The following is a 17,070-nucleotide window of genomic DNA, read 5'->3' as shown; positions in this document are numbered from 1 at the left end:
TTCGAACTGAAGATCAATGCATTACTTATAGAACTGGAACTCGATTCGCATGGGATCTAGTCAAAACGAGTCCTATCGAGTTCGAGTCAGAATGATTTGCAGATATCATTTTTCCTGACAAATTTCAAGCAAAAAGATATTATCGTTCTTTAAAAATTTTCATACAATCTAAAACATTTTGTAAATTTAACCACTTTTATAAGCACAAAAGTAATTTTATAATAATAATATATTAAAAATTTAAAATTTAAAAACTTAATAAGACTTGACAAGTGTTCGAGTCTTGCTATTAGATAATCAAACTCGACTCATTTGGTCATACTGAGCAGTTCGAGTCGAGTTTTTGATCAAACTGCTCGCAAATAGCTCGATTTGTTACAACTCTACTACTGTATTGTGTTGCTGCCTACAGAAAAAAAAGCATCCAGGAAGTGATAAACCATTTTTTAAATTATACGAGAGTTATGGACATAATTCAAAATCATTCATCAATAAGTTTCTAACATTCCTTAAAAAAAAAAGTAAGTTTCTAACACTTAACCCGAGCTAATATTCATTCCTCTTCAAATCTGGAAAGATAGGTGTTTTAAGTCTAAATCAAATTATTTGATTTTTGTCTGGTTTTTAAGTCTTTGTCTTTACACAAAAATCGATACAAATGCTTTTTTACAGTAACTAATTCAAACTATTTGGATTTAGTTATAGTTCTTGCCAAATTGTTCCTTTAGGAATGCACTAATGCAAGTATGCTGCTCCCTTTGCAGGGTCCGGTCCAACTGGTCTAGGACTCCTAAATATTCAACTGTTTTCAAGAAAATTGAGAAGAAATCAAAGACAAGACTTTTGGCACTTGGGGCGACTTGGCTGCTTCATCTTCGTCGACCACATTTTCAGTTTGCAATACTTGTATGACCAGAGATAAGATGGTTAGTATGGGTGGCTTATGCCATTGCTTCTCTTTTGTAAACCCTGCAGCATCTGATGCGCTTCCAAATTAAACAATTGCAGGCTCGAGATTTCAGTAGAAAATGTTCGTTGCTTTCTAGAGCACCTGATTATATGAATATGCACTTTAGAAGAATTATCCAAGGGATTTCGAACGTGAATATGCACCTGATCATTTGTATTTTCCTCCTATAATGTTGTTTTGGATTCAGTCACTAACTGGAATTAGTAAACTTAGAGCTCCAGCATTTGACGGTCAAAGTATCCCACAAAATTCATGCGCTTTGAAACTGTTCATATTTACGAAGATCAATTTCTCTTATATGAATTGTGTACCAGCTCAGGAGAAAAAAGAGGAAAAAAAAAAAGAGAGAAAAGGGTCATACTTTCACAGTTTCACTTACTTTTAACCTCAAAAAAAAAAGGTGAGAGAGATAGGTAAACTCGAAATATAATTTACACAAAAATCGATACAAAATGCTATTTACAGTAATTAATTCAAACTACTTGAATTTGGTAATAGTTCTTGCCAAATTGTTCCTTTAGGAATGCAGCTAATGCAAGTATGCTACTCCCTTTGCAGGGTCCGGTCCAACTGTTCTAGGACTCCTAAATATTTAACTTTTGTCAACTAACGAGGTCCCCCCAAAGAAAATTGAGAAGAAAAGAAATAAAAGACGAGACTTTTGGCACTTGGGGAGACTTGGCTGCTTCATCCTTCGCTGACCACAAGTTCTCATCGCCGGCTTTCTTCTAGCAATCGTGATTCCGATCATCAAAGGCCGTTTCTCCTCTGCTGCTGGTAAGCTGTAGCTTCTCTCTCGCATGCATAGTTGTCAGGCCCCAGTTCTTTTGCTTTGTCCTAGATGTTAGCATGTTGTTATTTTATTTTCTTTTATATTTACTTAGTGCAGTCCGGTTAAAGGTTTAAATCCAAACATGAAGGGTGATTTCTTTGTTAATTTGCTATTGATTACATTGGGTAGGATTGACTTTGATAGAGGAAAACATGGCTGATGATGAAATTGTTAGTCTGCTGAAGGAGGTGGACGGGCTAACAACTATCCTACGCAAAATACTGAATATCAAGGTATTGCAAGCCAAGTTATTTATTGAAAAAGTTGGTGAGGTCATCAGAGTATTGGAAATGGATGGACCCCGAACTTTGCCGGACCAATTACTAGAAGATATTGCACCTCTTGCACTGCCTATAGGAGATTTTGTTCGGAGAACTAAGCCACAAATTACTTCACCGTCATATGATGAGTACAGGATGAATATTCGTCACGGCTGGGAACGAATGCTATCAAGAGAAGTGCCAGAATTAGTAGAACAGATTGGCTTAAATGAGAATAAGCTGGAGAAATTTCTTGATGAATCTGACTTCTACAACTCCTGGGAAGATTTACGCCACAATTTAGCCTTGCTACCTTGTCGTGACGCGGTGATGGATCTGCTTCAGTCTTGTCGAGAACTCAAAGACGCCATGAACTTTTTCAGTGAAGTGGGGACTGAATCAGCTTTTCTCTGCCAACATCTAAAGTTCTTGCGGAGCTTTGCTGAGCTGTGCGAGCGTTCCAATGAATGGCGTTGCCGCCAATTTGTGAACGGCATCATGCATGTTGCTAACAAAGCTCTTGATGCGCTGGAATGTGCAGATAGAGATAGTCTTAGGTCAGAGATGCGGGAATTTAAATCGAATGTATATGCTTCAGCTGCGCTTCTAATGGAAAATTGTATTGAGGAGACGGCCAAGAAATTTTTTTATGGAAAAAATGGCAAGCGATTGGTTTTGTTGGAGACTTTAGAAATGCTTCATTCCTTCACGGAAGAGATTGATACTGCTTGTGGGAAACTTGGCAGCGAAGATCGTCAATCGCATAACACTTCATTTGGAAGAAATGGTTTTCCTTCACTGTCTATGATTCGCGACAAATTTGCTAGGGGAGATCTTCCTTCACTGCCTATCACGTATTATCTACGTGCTTTTCCTTTAATTGAAGGAAGAAAAAGAGGGAGAGTTAGTGTCAGGTCTGGTATCAGACGACCTAACAAACAGGTTCATTATCTGCGTGCTTCTGGAGGAAAAAGAAGAAGAGTGTCTAATATCATACTAGAGCTGCAAATGAATCGAATTGAATCGAGCCGAGTCTCGGCCTAGTTTTATCAAACTTGAACTTGAATTCGAACTCGACAAGCTGCCAATCTGAATATCAAGTTCAAGGTCAAACTCTAGCTCTAATTCGAGCTCGTGCGCTCGAGCAAGAGCGAGAGCAAGAGCGTGAGCGAGAGCTTGTGCTCGTGCTCGAGCGCAAGCTCGAGCTCGTGCAGCTTGAGCTGGAGCTGGCAATCGAGCTCGTGCAGCTCGACCACGAGCGCGAGCGCCAGCTCCAGCTCGAGCTCGAGCTCGAACTCGAGCTCGAGCTCCAGCTTGTGCTCGAGCTCCAGCTCGAGCGCCAGCGCGAGCTCATGCTCAAGCTTGAGTGCCAGCACCAGCTTGTGCTCAAGCTCAAGCTCGAGCGCCAACGCGAGCTCGTGTTGCTCGAGCGCCGGCTCGAGCTCGTGCTGCTCGAGCGCCGGTGCCAGCTCAAGCTCGAGTTCGAGCTCGTTCGAGCTCGTTCGAGCTCTCGAGCTCTCGTGCTCGAGCTCTCGAGCGACGAGCTCGAGCGCGAGCGCGAGCTCGAGCTCGAGTTCGAGAGCGAGCGCAAGCTAGCTCGAGTTCGAGCTAGCTCAAGCGCTTAAAAAAGACTTGAGTTTGATGTTGATCGAACTTAAGTCGAGTTTTGACTCCAACTGCTCATGAGTAGCTTAATTGTTTTGCCGCCTTAAACAAGATCTAACAAACAGGTTAATTATCTACGTGTTTTTCGAGGAAAAAGAAGAAGCGTTGTTAGTGTTAGGTCTAGTACTAGACTGGTTAAGCGTCAAGTTCCGACAATGATGACAAACTATGTTAATAGAACCAGAATGTATGTGGTATTGCTGCCACAAATGGAGAAATAGCTCTAGAATGTATGCGCTGCTGCTACCAAGAATGGAGAAATAGCTCGTGAAGAGTTTTGCGAAGAAGATAGAGCAAGATTACTATATTCACGGTATGGGTCCGTTGATCACCAAACCACTAAGAGAGCTTTTAATGAGTTATTTAGACCTTTGGCTCATCGAATAAATATTTTGAGTTCTCTTGTGTTTTAGTAATTAAATGCTTTTGGGACTAGAAACACTTTTTTATAGCTTTTATACTCTGTTTCATGGTGAAACTCTACTCTTTTGTCACTGCTCTACTTTGTGGTAAAATTCTACTCTTCTTTCGTCATAAATCATGTAATCTGGTGTCTGTTCTCGTTGATCATAGTTTTCTAGAGAATTGCTCAGAACATGATCAGCACAGCTTTGTACTGTCCAAGAGATTAATCTTCCCCGATTTTCAATTGTTGAAGCATTGCAGGGTATTTAATTTACCAACAGATACCTATGTAGATTCGTGCATGTTAAAAAGAATACATAGTTACTTTATTATGCATTTTCTAGGAAAGAAAGCGGTGTGCATTTAGAATAGGTACAAAAGTTATTTTAACCTTGGCGTACAAAAGTTTCTAGGTTTTTATATTATTTTTTCTTTTGGTAAAATAGTTTCAAGATACTTGCTGCAAAATGTCCTTGTGATATACTAATGCAAATGAAACACCTTGTTAAATTTTGTTTCTAAAAGAAAACAGAAATGCTTTATGATGGACACTTAAGAATGCATATATTCCCAGACCAAGAACTGCGCAGTAGCAGTAAAGAATTTTCTATTTGAAATCCATGTTAGCTTGAATCCTCAAACTAGGTAACCATTCCTGTACGTCTCGTTGATGCGGGTTTTGGTTCCCTAGGTTTGCATCAGAATTTGGTAATAATATACGAGGATGTTAAAAACTTTCGTGGTCATATAAACATAGCTTTTCTTGGCCAAGTTTCAGTCTCCGGATGCAAGCCTAGAAGGGGGCACCATCTTACAGGATCTTGATCTTCTAGGCCAAACCAAGTGCTTCACACCTTGATAAACTATATGTGAACGTGGGAACACAATGCAAGAGAAAATTTATTTAACTAATTTCATTCGTGATTGGGTAGTTTTGTGGTAATCTAATTGTTAGAGAACCAATTTTCAAAGTGAAGCTTACCAACGTCGTTATTCTTGGCTTAGATTTCCATTTCTATCTTCCATCAAATTCACTGAAGCCAAATTCATTGAATGCGTTAATTGTTTATTTATTGTCTTCAAAAATGGATGAGAAACGAGTGCCGATTAAGTGTTTGATGTCTATATGCCCATTTGATCATCAAGCTCAGGTTAAGTGTTTGATGTCTCCGCTGTTTTGCAAATTGACCAGACAGGCCTATTGACAGCAAGTCAATTATTCCTAAAAGATCCAACCCCCGCCACTGCCAAGCAGTATTGCTTCTACACCATCCAAATAAAACAAAGAAAAAACCACCAAAATAAAGTCGACAAAATTTTATCGGGCTTCAGCTATTTATGCAATCCTTGTAGTGCTTCTTTGATCTGATGAGAAATCACATGTAGAATCAGTAGAATGTAAAATTTGCAACTTCCTCGATTATGTAGGGGAGGAGCCACTGGCCCTGATAGGCTGGTACAGAATATCGTAAGTTCAATTCTGGAGCAATCTTTTCCTAAAATTTTGGGGGATATTTTTTGCTATTTCTTTAGTTGGTGCTATGGTATCTAACTCATCTATTCCATGTCTAATGAGCTAGGAGATTCCAATGTTCTGAGATGCAGAATTTTCATTATTATCCGGTATACTCATGGTGGCAAATCGCATAAAAGATCAGTTTGGTTGCATCTTGAACCCATTCCAGATTTTAGGAGGAGTATCCCCAAAATCCAAGCCCTTTTCGGCTAGAACCATGGTCAGGAAATATGACGATCAGAAAGTTTTGCATACAACATATCTAAGCAGCATAAAACTACTATACTAAGTAGTAATTGATCAAGGGGCAAGAAGGCAAAGCTAAGAGAGCCTACTATCTTTTGACTTATTACGCAATTACTAAGTTCTGAATCCGAGAGATCTGAGCCTGTAGAATAAGTTGTGGAAGAGGAGAATCCACAGGAAATCACCGGGATGGGAGGACTAGGGAAAATCAATATTTGATCGCTCAAAACAAAAAATGACCAAAGATAATGCACTGAAAGTGGAAAAAAAAAAGAAGCTAAGGAAACAGTATATTATCATTAATTTTCACCTTCCTTTCTAGTTAATTTTGTGAATGTAATTATTAATTGAATTTTAATTTGACAAAATTTAAAAATGTAAGATGTAAAATGTTCAAAATTAAGTGCTTAGAGTGTAAAATGAGAAAGTAGTACTAGTTTAGAGGCATAAAATAAGAGTACACACCTCCCTTTCGTCTACGGACAGCGCCCACCAACAATGGGAAAAATGTGAGAAGTTGACAATGGTGCCGACTTTCAGCATGTCCTGTGGTACTTGGTTTCTCTTTTGACCAGCTACAAGTAGATCATGCGGAGTGCAAATTTCTGATTTTTCTCCTTCCACTAAGGTGAGGGAGGTCCTGATGTGGTACTTAGTTTCTCTTTTGATCATGGATTAAGTATCAAAACTGCAGCAGGTAAGTAACTGCCTTTTTTTCAGTTCATTATCCCTGTGACATTCATTCAGTTTTTTTTTTCCTTCCTTCCAGTCTCATTTTTGTATAAGCTTTTCTTGTGGTTTCATATGCTTTTACTTTGAGATGGCTTATTCTGCGGTGGTTTCTCTCTTGCAATCACTAGAGCATCTATTGCGATTCCCATGTCTGATTCTAGAAATTAAGCAAATACAAGCCAAAGCTTTCAATAACAAAGTTGACAAGGCCCTAAACCTTTCCAGAAGAACCTCAACTATGTCCAAGGTTCATCTAAGGACATTAATCGCGACAACTGAACCTCTAGCATTGACTGTAGGAGAATTTATCGAGACAGTTAATACTCATAAGCTAGTATCAAAAATTTTTGAGATATTGCAAAACATGTTTTTGGTTGAGCATAGATCACCACCAAGAATGTTGGAAAAATGTCCCAAAGTACTGGAAGAAATGGGTCATTTTAGGGCAGAGCTGATGAAATTGCTCGGTAGGACAACATATCCCCACAACAACAGGGTGGGAGAACATTCAAGACAACCTTCTTGTGCCTGGGTGGTAAAATTGCTGCAGGCCAGTAACAAACTCAGACATGCCATAACCGTTTCCCATAGAATGGCCATGGAGATGACAGTTCTTTGCCAGGATCTACGATATTTGCTATGTTTTCTTGAGAGTTCTTCAAATGAATTCCGCGGTGATCACCAAGTGGTGAAAATTTAAGAGATCTCGCTAACAAGGCCGGAGATATTGTTGATGATTATCTGTTTGATAATCCAATGAAGTCAAAGATCATTGAATTCAAACATGTAACACTCGGTGATCAAAGAGAATCACTGATAGGGATTCATTACGTCCGGAAAGTAGTTAGGAAATTCTTTGATGGAGAGAGTGGGATTTGTCAAGGTTTGTTGCAGACACTGCAGATTGCTCGTTCAGTTAGACAAATGATGAGGAAGATGTATGATAAAAGAGCTGGTGGCAAGGAATATTTGCAGTCAGGAAATGCTTCACTCGGGGGCTCATTACAGCACGATTCAAATAAGCAACATATTGTGATTGGCCTTGATGACTACTTGGGTAGAATGCTGGACCAAATTACTGGATTTCCATCTAGACTAGAAATCGTCACGATTGTTGGGATGGGTGGCATCGGTAAAACAACACTTGCCAAAAACATCTTTGATCATCCTTACACCATTTATCACTTCTATTGTCGTGCATGGGTTGCAGTGTCCCAAGTTTATCAAGTGAGGGATTTGTTATCAGGCATTTTGAGCTCTGTTGGTCAACTCAATGCTGAAACCTATTCAAAAACCAATGACCAATTAGCTGAGGTCTTGTATAGAAGTTTGAAGGGCAGGAGATATTTAATTGTCATGGATGATATGTGGAGTGCTAAGGCTTGGGATGATGTCAAAAGATCTTTTCCAAATGATAAAAATGGAAGTCGAGTAATAGTAACTACTCGGTTTAACGGATGTGGCTATCTATGTCAATCCGAAAATGCCTCCTCATTTTATGAGCCTGCTAAGCATAGAGAAATTCCTAATTTTATGATGAAATTTAAAATTTTTCTACAAATGGGGTTTTTTGTGTGTAGCATTCTGTCAAGTGATGTTCGCATTTGCAAAATACGAGCTCACTGAGTTCACATTTCGCAAATGCGATTTATTATTGAATTTTTAACTTGCAAAAATCCAAAAAAAAAAAATTGCTTCAGACCTCGCATTTGTGAAATGCGAGGCCAGTAACCTCGCATTTGACAAATGCGAGGTTCAGCGCATATAAGATATGCAAGTTTTAAAACCTTTTAGTTTTTTCTTGTTTGTTTTGTTGGTAAATTTCATTCTTTGCATAGACCATAGATTTACAATGATAGGCTAGTGCCTCAGAGATCACCCACTTGAAGGACAACATGCTAAACATAATACATCTGAAATCCTTGCAAATGCCGATTTTGCCACGTTATGAGTGGTAGAATCCAGTTTCTAGGAACCTTCAGCTTCTTGGATATCCATCTTGCGTGACCAGTCTACTCTGTAATAATAATCCTAAACAAATCGAAAAAAAAAAAACCAATTTAGAGAATTATCTGAATAAGGTCTCCTCTGTTTCTGAAACAAAAAAAAGAGAACTACATCTTTTAATTTCAGAAGAAACGAAGCATGAAGATAGCAAATTTACATATCCAGTTCACCTAATTATCACGCTTATTGAGTTATTTCTATTTGTATCTAAACATTTTCCTGAGTTCAATAATTCTTGAGACACTAGAAAAATCTTCCTCGAGTACTCTGAATATTCTCTGATGACTATCAAATGATTAAAAAACTTGTTCCTGTCTCTTGGCTGCAATGAGTTTGCTCCACGCTTAGACCCTCAGTTTCACAACTTGCCACGGACTGATAGCAGGATTCAACTGGTGCAGCTCCAAGAACGTAGCGTAACATGGATGCCAAGTGTTGATGATTGCCTTTCTTTGCCAAGAACTCTGGTATTTAGTGTAAAACAATTGGTTGTGTTCCATTAGAACTAAGTGGTTTCCGATTGATCATTCCGAGTGCTCACCCACACGGTGAAATATTATTGTTTAGCATCCGATGCTAGACACGCGTAATAAAGCAAACATACTTGATGCAGTCTCTGTGAAAGATATAAAAATATAGTTGTTCGCATTTGAAGAATGCGAACTCAATTGAGTTCGCATTTACCAAATGCGAACACCCCCGGAGTCAGAACAGCTAACCCAAAACACCCCTTCTGTGGAATTAAATTTAATTTTCATAATAATTTTAGAATTTACTCCTAAGCATAGAAGAAAGCTCGAAATTAATGGAAAATATATTGTTTGGAGTGGAAGGTTGTCCTCCGGAGTTGGTAGATGTTGGAAAATATATAGCCAAAAGGTGCCAAGGCCTGCCACTTTCTATTGTTGTTGTAGCTGGTCTTCTTTGCAGTATCACGAGAACACTTGATTCCTGGAGGGCCATAGCAAGCAGCATTAGTTCATTCCTACGCACTGACGCCGAACATTGTCTAGAAATGCTTGCTTTAAGTTACAACCACCTACCCCCTTACTTGAAAGTCTGCTTCCTGTATATGGGGGCTTTCCCTGAAGATTGTGAAATTGAAGTGCAAAAATTGATCCATTTATGGATAGCCGAGGGCTTCTTGGATCCAAAAGTTCTTGAACATCCAGAAGCAGTGGCTGTGGATTACTTGGAAGACCTCATTCGCAGAAGCTTAGTTTTGGTTGGAAAAAGGAGTTTTGATGGCAAAATCAAAACATGCCTCCTCCATGATCTTTTGTGGGAACTGTGCTTAAGAGAAGCTCAGAAAGAAAACTTCTTATCTGTGATAAAAGGTTTTTCTGCAGGTATAGCTGATCAGCGCCGTCTCAGTCTCCACAAGGACTCTTATCTTGATGTTCACTTGGGACCCGAAATGGCATATGTCAGATCATTTCTGTATTTGATGTGGGTTCTGGCTTCGAACCAGACATCTTATTCTTCCAGTTGGGCTTTAAATTGCTAAAAGTATTGGATGTGATTTTTCTGCGATTTGAAACTTTCCCTGTTCAAATACTAGAACTGGTTAATTTGAGTTACCTTGGACTGATGGTCACTTTTGAGCTTCCCAAAATGTTATCTAGACTCAAGAATCTGCAAACACTAGTGATTCATGGTCCCTGGACTAGCACAGATTATGCTGAGTCCCCAAATCTGTTGTTTGAATATTGGAGTATGCCAAAGTTAAGGCATCTCTATATTACTGTTGCTTGCTGTTTAAGAAGTCCTTCTGTCAAAATGGATATTAGTTTATGGCCATTCACTTCAAAATGCATCCAAGTTGTGTCCGGAATTAGATTTGCAAGCTGCACCAGGGAAGTTTTCATCAGCATGCCTTCTCTAAGGATGTTAGGATTGTCTGAAACCAAGGAAGACTATGAGATGGATTGGTCAGCCAAATGCCTAAAAGAGCTTTTCTATTTGCAAGAACTTTGGACTTTTGAAGCTATGCTTCTACAGGGAAAGTACAAAAATACGGAGAATCTTGATGCTTTGCCATCTAATCTCAGGAAATTGACCATAAGTTGGAGCTATCAACCATGGCAGAATATGACCTCCATTGCCTCGTTACCCGAACTGGAGGTGCTCAAACTGAAAAATTATGCTTTCCAAGGGCCAAAGTGGGAACCAACTGAAGGGGGCTTTCGTGTTTTGAAGCACTTGCTGGTTGAGAAGACTGATCTAGTGTCATGGGAGGCCACAAGCAATCACTTTCCATGTCTTGAGCATCTAGTTCTCAAGTCTTGCAAGTACCTGAAAGAGGTTCCCTACGGTATTACAGAAATTTCTACCCTGAAGCGGATAGAGTTGCACAACTGTAGTGAATCTGCAAAAATTTCTGCTACAAGTATTGAAGTTGAAAGCCTTGATGTTGTCATCAAAAGCGATAGGCAAGTCTTTATTTGCATTTAGAATCACTTTGATTGAAACTTGAAGTTTATATTGACGCACCATTCCTGCACTTGCATTTCCTGACATTGTATGGATTGCCTGTGTCTGTGATGCCTCCAAAATCATGTCACAGATTTCAGCACTCAGCATAAAGGGAAGCTTTGAGCTGCGGCTTGCAATTTCAATTTCCCAACTGATCTGGAATTGCTTCTTGTCATCCATCTTGCTGAGGCTATTTGTAAATGCTGCATAAGAAGAGAGTGGAAGGCCAGCCCCCGCCCCATCGGATGAAAGCGTTTCAAGGTCTTGGCATGTACCTCGTTTATTTTATCTTGAAATTGATCTGAGATTTTCTCCTAGTCCTAGGTAACGATTGAGCAGGTAGCTTCTAATACATCTTGTTGAATATGAATGGACAAGAATCAAATGAATCCCATTTGGTTAGGAATGCTTATATTTTTTACATTGAATAAACACAATCCTTTAGTTCTTGTGGTACCTCCCAAGTGAACTGATATCAATTTTCACTTGTTTTATTAGAGTCAAGAACGGTTGCCGGAGCGAACATCAACAATTCTAGGTAATTTATCTGCACTATTTTGTGTTAATCACACCATTAATTTATGGGCCTCTGTTGCAGCATCCCCAAGAGAGTTGTAGCATTCCCAAGAGAGTTGTAAACCGGGGCTAAAGTTGTAATGTGAATTTGGCTCTTTGCGGACTGAAGTTTGAATAGAGTTGACCAGTGGGCTCCAAAGAAAACCTCCCCGCTTTCATGGTTTCTAATCTTGTCTACTACCGGTAGTAAATTTTCCGATCAGCCGCGACCAGCAAGCTTCTTCTACTTCAAAATTGAACTATTGGTACGATCTTTTTTTGCTTTTAGTAATTCTTTGATCTTACTCTTTGGATTTCTTCTTTCTTGAAATCAGATAACTAATGGAGCTTTTCCATCCTGTTGATCAGAGATGGCGACTTATGCTGCACTGGCTTCGCTTCTGCAAACGCTGGATTATCTACTGAAGTTCCCGTTGTTGATCCTCGAAGTTAAGAAAATGAAAGCCGAAGCTCTCAAACCAAAACTCGATGAACTCTTATTACTTTTGACTTCAGGAGAACCCTCCGCAGTGTCGAGCTCGAGCTCCGGCTCTCGTCTGTGGGAGCTAATTGAAGAAACTGATCGATCTCTGCAATCATCAGTAGAAGATTTTATTGAGGCACTTGGGAGGTCTCATGCAGCTGATACTTCGGAGATCAGACAAAGATTGCTACTATACTTTACTAGTAGTACAAAGCCAAAATTTGAACTTCTTGCGGAGGGAAAGCCTCAGATATTCAAGGAGATGACATCCTTTGAGGAAAATTTGAGGAAATTTCTCCACAGCACTGTCCAAGACTGCTTGGCAGGCCTAACCATTTCTTGTACCGATATGGCCATGTGGAAGAGGATCTAAATCCTCGAGAATTGCCAGATTTTTTTATACAAATTGTATATTCTCAAGTAGACAGTGAAACACCAGTAGTTGATTCCCCGTTCTCCTCACCAAGCAGTGAGACTGATGACCCCTACGTCGGCAAACTTGACTCGACCGTACAATATTCAAATGGAACCATCTCCTTTCCAGACCTTGAACAGCTGTTGTCTTTGGCATTTCGCCAGAGCCGACTTCCAGTTATTGTTAACAAGATGGGACATTTGTGGAGAACCTGTCGTCGGGTCGATGACAGCATCACTAGCTTCTCGAAAGCCACTTCCGATTTAACAACTCTCCACCAGGATATTCGGTTCTTGCTAACCTTTCTTAAGGAGGATTCTTCTAATAAATTCTGCCCTCATCATGAATTGCTGAAATGTATGAAAGATGTTGCAGATAGAGCAAGGGTTCCTGTCGAACAATGTATGATAGACTACCAAATCGAGTCCATTATGACGTACCCCTTTTGCTTATTGGCTGGGATTCCTGCAAAATTACAAGATTCTGGAAAGATTCTTGAGTGTGCAGTGGACAGGATTTTCTACGGAAAGAAGGGCATTTGCCAATATTTGGTGCAGGCATCAATGCAGATTCAACCCATTAAAGAAATGATTACAAAGATAAATGATGAGAGTTCAAGTGCGCACACATCAATTAGCAGCATATCTCTACGCCATTCAAATAAGGACGACATTGTGGTGGGTCTTGATGATGAACTGGTTAGCCTCCTGGAGGGACTCACCAGAGTGCCATCAGGGCTAGAAATTGTGACCATTTTAGGGATGGGCGGCATTGGTAAGACAACTCTTGCGCGAAAAGCTTTTCGTCATTCTTACACTGAATATCACTTCTATTGCCGTGCGTGGATCACAGTTTCCCAAGTATATCAAGTCAGAGATTTGTTACTGGGCCTTTTGGGCTGTCTTGGTCATTCCACTGATAAATTGGTAGTGAAAAACGACGCTCAATTAGCTGAAGTTGTGTACAGAAGTTTGAAAGGTAAGAGGTACTTGATTGTTATGGATGACATATGGAGTATCGATGCTTGGAATGATGTCAAAAGATGCTTTCCTGATGACAAAACTGGTAGTAGAATCTTATTAACCAGCCGCGTTACAGAGTTCGCTAGCTACATCAATGCAAAGAAGCCTCCTCATTGTATGAGTCTTCTGGATACCCAGCAGAGTTGGGAACTGTTGGAGAAGCTTGTATTTGGGATAGCAAGTTGCCCGCCTGAATTGGAGAAATGTGGAAAGCTTATAGCTAAAAGATGCCAAGGACTACCACTAGTAATTGTTGTAATGGCTGGTGTTCTTTCACGTGTCGTCAGGACATATGACTGTTGGAATAATTTTGCAGAGAAGGTATGCGCAATCATCTCCACTAATCCAGAAGAATGCCTGGATATACTTGCTTTGAGTTACAATTATTTGCCCCATCATCTCAAAGCCTGCTTCCTCCATATGGCGGCTTTCCCTGAAGACTGTGAAATAGAAGTTCAAAAGTTGATTAATCTATGCGCTGCAGAGGGATTCTTGGATCCCCAATCTTCAGAAAATCTAGAACAGGTGGCAGAGGAGTATTTGGAAGACCTTATTGGTAGAAACTTAGTTTTCATTGAAAAGGAGTGTTTTGGAGGAAAAGTCAAGACCTGTCGTCTCCATGATTTCTTACGTGAATTATGCTTGAGAGAAGCACAGAAAGAGGACTTCATGCATGTGATACAAAAGAGAGGTACCAAACGCTCTCGAGTAGGCTTGCGTAATCAGCATCGCCTCAGTTTCCATTTGGATCCTTACAGTGATGTGGCTGCGGCACCTGGAATCCCACACGTCTCGTCTTTTATGTGTTTCACATTGGGTACTAATATTGTTCCGAATATTCTGTTCTTTCAATTAGGCTTTAAGGTGCTTAGAGTATTAGACATATTCTTTCTGCATTTTGATTACTTCCCTGCCCGAATACTAAAACTGATTCATTTGAGGTATCTTGCGCTGAGTGCTACTTATGAGCTTCCTGCATCAGTATCACAACTAAGGAATCTCCAAACGTTGGTGATTCATGGTCCATGGCACTGCCGGGAGTCTGGCAGTAGCCCAACATTCTCTGGGATGGGCGGCATTGGTAAGACAACTCTTGCTAGAAAAGCTTTTAATGATCCTTATATTGTTTATCACTTCTATTGTCGTGCATGGATAACAGTATCCCAAGTCTATCAAGTGAGAGATTTGTTACTAGGCCTTTTGAGCTCCATTGCACGGTCCACTGATAAAATGGTTGAGAAGAGCAAAGCTCAATTAGCTGAAGTTGTATACAGAAGTTTGAAAGGTATGAGGTATATGATTGTTATGGATGACATGTGGAGTATTGATGCTTGGAATGATGTCAAAAGATGTTTTCCTGATGACAAAAATGGAAGTCGAATAGTAGTTACAACTCGGTTCATGGAGTTAGCAACAAATGTGAGTCCCAAAAAGCCACCTCATTGCATGAACCTTCTGAGTGCAGAACAAAGATGGGAACTATTGGAAATGCTCATCTTCGGGACAGCAAGCTGCCCCCAAGAATTGGTAGGAGTTGGAAAAAAAATAGCTAAGAGATGCCGGGGATTACCTCTAGCTATTGTCGTTGTTGCTGGTGTTCTCTCACGTGTCATCAGGGAATACAATTATTGGAATAATATTGCAGAGGAGGTTAGCTCAGTTGTTTCTACTGATCCAGAAAATTGCTTAGATATACTTGCTTTGAGTTACAATTACTTGCCCCATCACCTGAAAGCCTGCTTCCTCTATATGGGGATTTTCCCTGAAGATTGTAAGATTGAAGTTTCAAAATTGATTAATTTATGGGCTGCAGAGGGCTTCTTATAATTGGATTCAGAGAAACAGTTGGAACAGATTGGAGAGGATTACTTGGAAGACCTTATCGGCAGAAGCTTAGTTTTGGTTGAAAAGAAGCGCTTTGGGGGGGAAGTCAAAACTTGTCGCCTCCATGACTTCTTACGGGAATTGTGCTTGAAAGAAGCTCAAAAGGAGAACTTCATGCATGTCATACAAAGGAGAAGTGCCAAAGGTGTTCAAACAGGCACGCGTAATCAACGTCGTCTGAGTTTCCATTTGGATCCCTACAGTGATGTGTCTGCAGCACCTGCAATCCCACATGTCTCATCTTTTCTGTGTTTCACACTGGGTGCTAATATAGTACCTGATATTCTATTCTTTCAGTTAGGCTTTAAGTTGCTTAGAGTATTGGACATATTCTTTCTGCATTTCGATTACTTCCCTGATCAAATTCTAAAACTGATACATTTGAGGTATCTTGCGCTCAATGTTACTTATGAGCTTCCTGCCTCAGTTTCCCAATTGAGGAATCTCCAGACCTTAGTCATTCATGGTCCATGGCTTTGTCGGGAATCTGGCGGTAGCCCAACATTGTTACTGGAGTATTGGAATATGCCTTCACTGAGGCATGTGCATATTACTGCAGCTTGTCATCTAAAGAATCCTTTCACTGTACAAGATAACCTTCCTCGTCCATTTGCTTCAGAACACCTGCAAACTCTCTATACAATACAATTTTCACGTTGCACAAAGGAATTTTTCAGTGTCATGCCCCATCTTAAGAAACTGGGAATTTGTGAAACTAAAGAAGACTACAGCACAGACAGTTTGTCACAAGTCCTAAATAATCTTGTTTGCTTGCAAGAACTTGAAACCCTGGAGTGTTCCTTCCACACACAAAATAGAGAAGTGCGAAAGAATTTGGGCTTGGCTGCTTTGCCAGTGACTCTTAAGCATTTGAGTTTGAGTTGGAGTTACTTACCATGGGAAGATATGACCTTTATTGCCATGTTGCCCAACCTTGAGGTGCTTAAACTCAAAAATTATGCTTTCCAAGGGCCAAAATGGGAGCCAACTGAAGAAGGTTTTCATAGTCTAAAGCACTTGCTAATTGAAAACACTGATTTGATCCATTGGGAAGCAACAATAGTTCGCCACTTTCCATGCCTTCAACATCTTGTTCTGAAATCATGCAAGCTCTTGGAGGAGATCCCTTTTGGTGTTGAGGAACTTGGTACCCTGCAGCGGCTTGAGGCCCACTATTGTAGTGAACCTATTGAGAATTCTGCTAAAGAAATTCAAGAACAGATTGAAGGCATTGATGTTATTATCAGAAGTGATCGGTATGTTAAACACTCTCCTTGTATGATTCTTGACTTGTGATCTTTTACTTGCATCTGATAGTTTGAACTTCAGTTAAGACGGAAGCACTTTGATTCAAATGGTTTATGTCTGAGATTCGAGTAGTTATGTCTTTTCCTGCGCCTAATATTGCTAATGGCATTCTTTTCTTTCCTTCTGTCTATGAAGCTACTTATTTTTCTTTCCCTTTTTGTAACAGGAATCCAGACTCTGCATAAGGAGTGCTATCAATTCTTCTCTCTCTCTTAATATCCAATGTTTACAACTTCTTCATTTCCAACTTTTTTTCCAAATAACCATTTGTAGGACTTCGCTCTCTTGTGGCAA

General features: G+C 39.9%; 3 protein-coding genes and 1 pseudogene across 3 annotated transcripts; all 4 read left to right on the top strand.

Annotated features, from left to right (window-relative positions):
• The first annotated feature begins 1,563 nt into the window (after nt 1-1,563).
• Nucleotides 1,564-3,106, top strand: LOC113752555. The gene is made up of 2 exons (XM_027296667.1): nt 1,564-1,747; nt 1,932-3,106. The coding sequence occupies exon 2, from the start codon at nt 1,955-1,957 to the stop codon at nt 3,104-3,106; it is 1,152 nt and encodes a 383-aa protein (XP_027152468.1). The 5' UTR covers nt 1,564-1,747; nt 1,932-1,954.
• A 4,276-nt stretch (nt 3,107-7,382) lies between these two features.
• LOC113752554 (disease resistance protein RPP13-like) lies at nt 7,383-8,252 on the top strand. The gene has a single exon (XM_027296666.1). It carries the CDS (start codon nt 7,383-7,385, stop codon nt 8,250-8,252), a length of 870 nt encoding a protein of 289 aa, XP_027152467.1.
• A 2,048-nt stretch (nt 8,253-10,300) lies between these two features.
• LOC113754516 (putative late blight resistance protein homolog R1B-16) lies at nt 10,301-11,293 on the top strand. Its single transcript, XM_027298960.1, has 2 exons — nt 10,301-11,065; nt 11,200-11,293. The coding sequence occupies exons 1-2, from the start codon at nt 10,350-10,352 to the stop codon at nt 11,216-11,218; spliced, it is 735 nt and encodes a 244-aa protein (XP_027154761.1). The 5' UTR covers nt 10,301-10,349; the 3' UTR covers nt 11,219-11,293.
• Nucleotides 11,294-12,034: 741 nt separating this feature from the next.
• LOC113752553 lies at nt 12,035-17,048 on the top strand (annotated as a pseudogene).
• The last annotated feature ends 22 nt before the right edge of the window (nt 17,049-17,070 follow it).

Source organism: Coffea eugenioides, chromosome 11, assembly GCF_003713205.1.
Source record: "Coffea eugenioides isolate CCC68of chromosome 11, Ceug_1.0, whole genome shotgun sequence".
NCBI lineage: Eukaryota > Viridiplantae > Streptophyta > Magnoliopsida > Gentianales > Rubiaceae > Coffea > Coffea eugenioides.
Note: the sequence above shows the minus strand (reverse complement) of the source record. Positions and strands in the feature narration are given on the sequence as shown.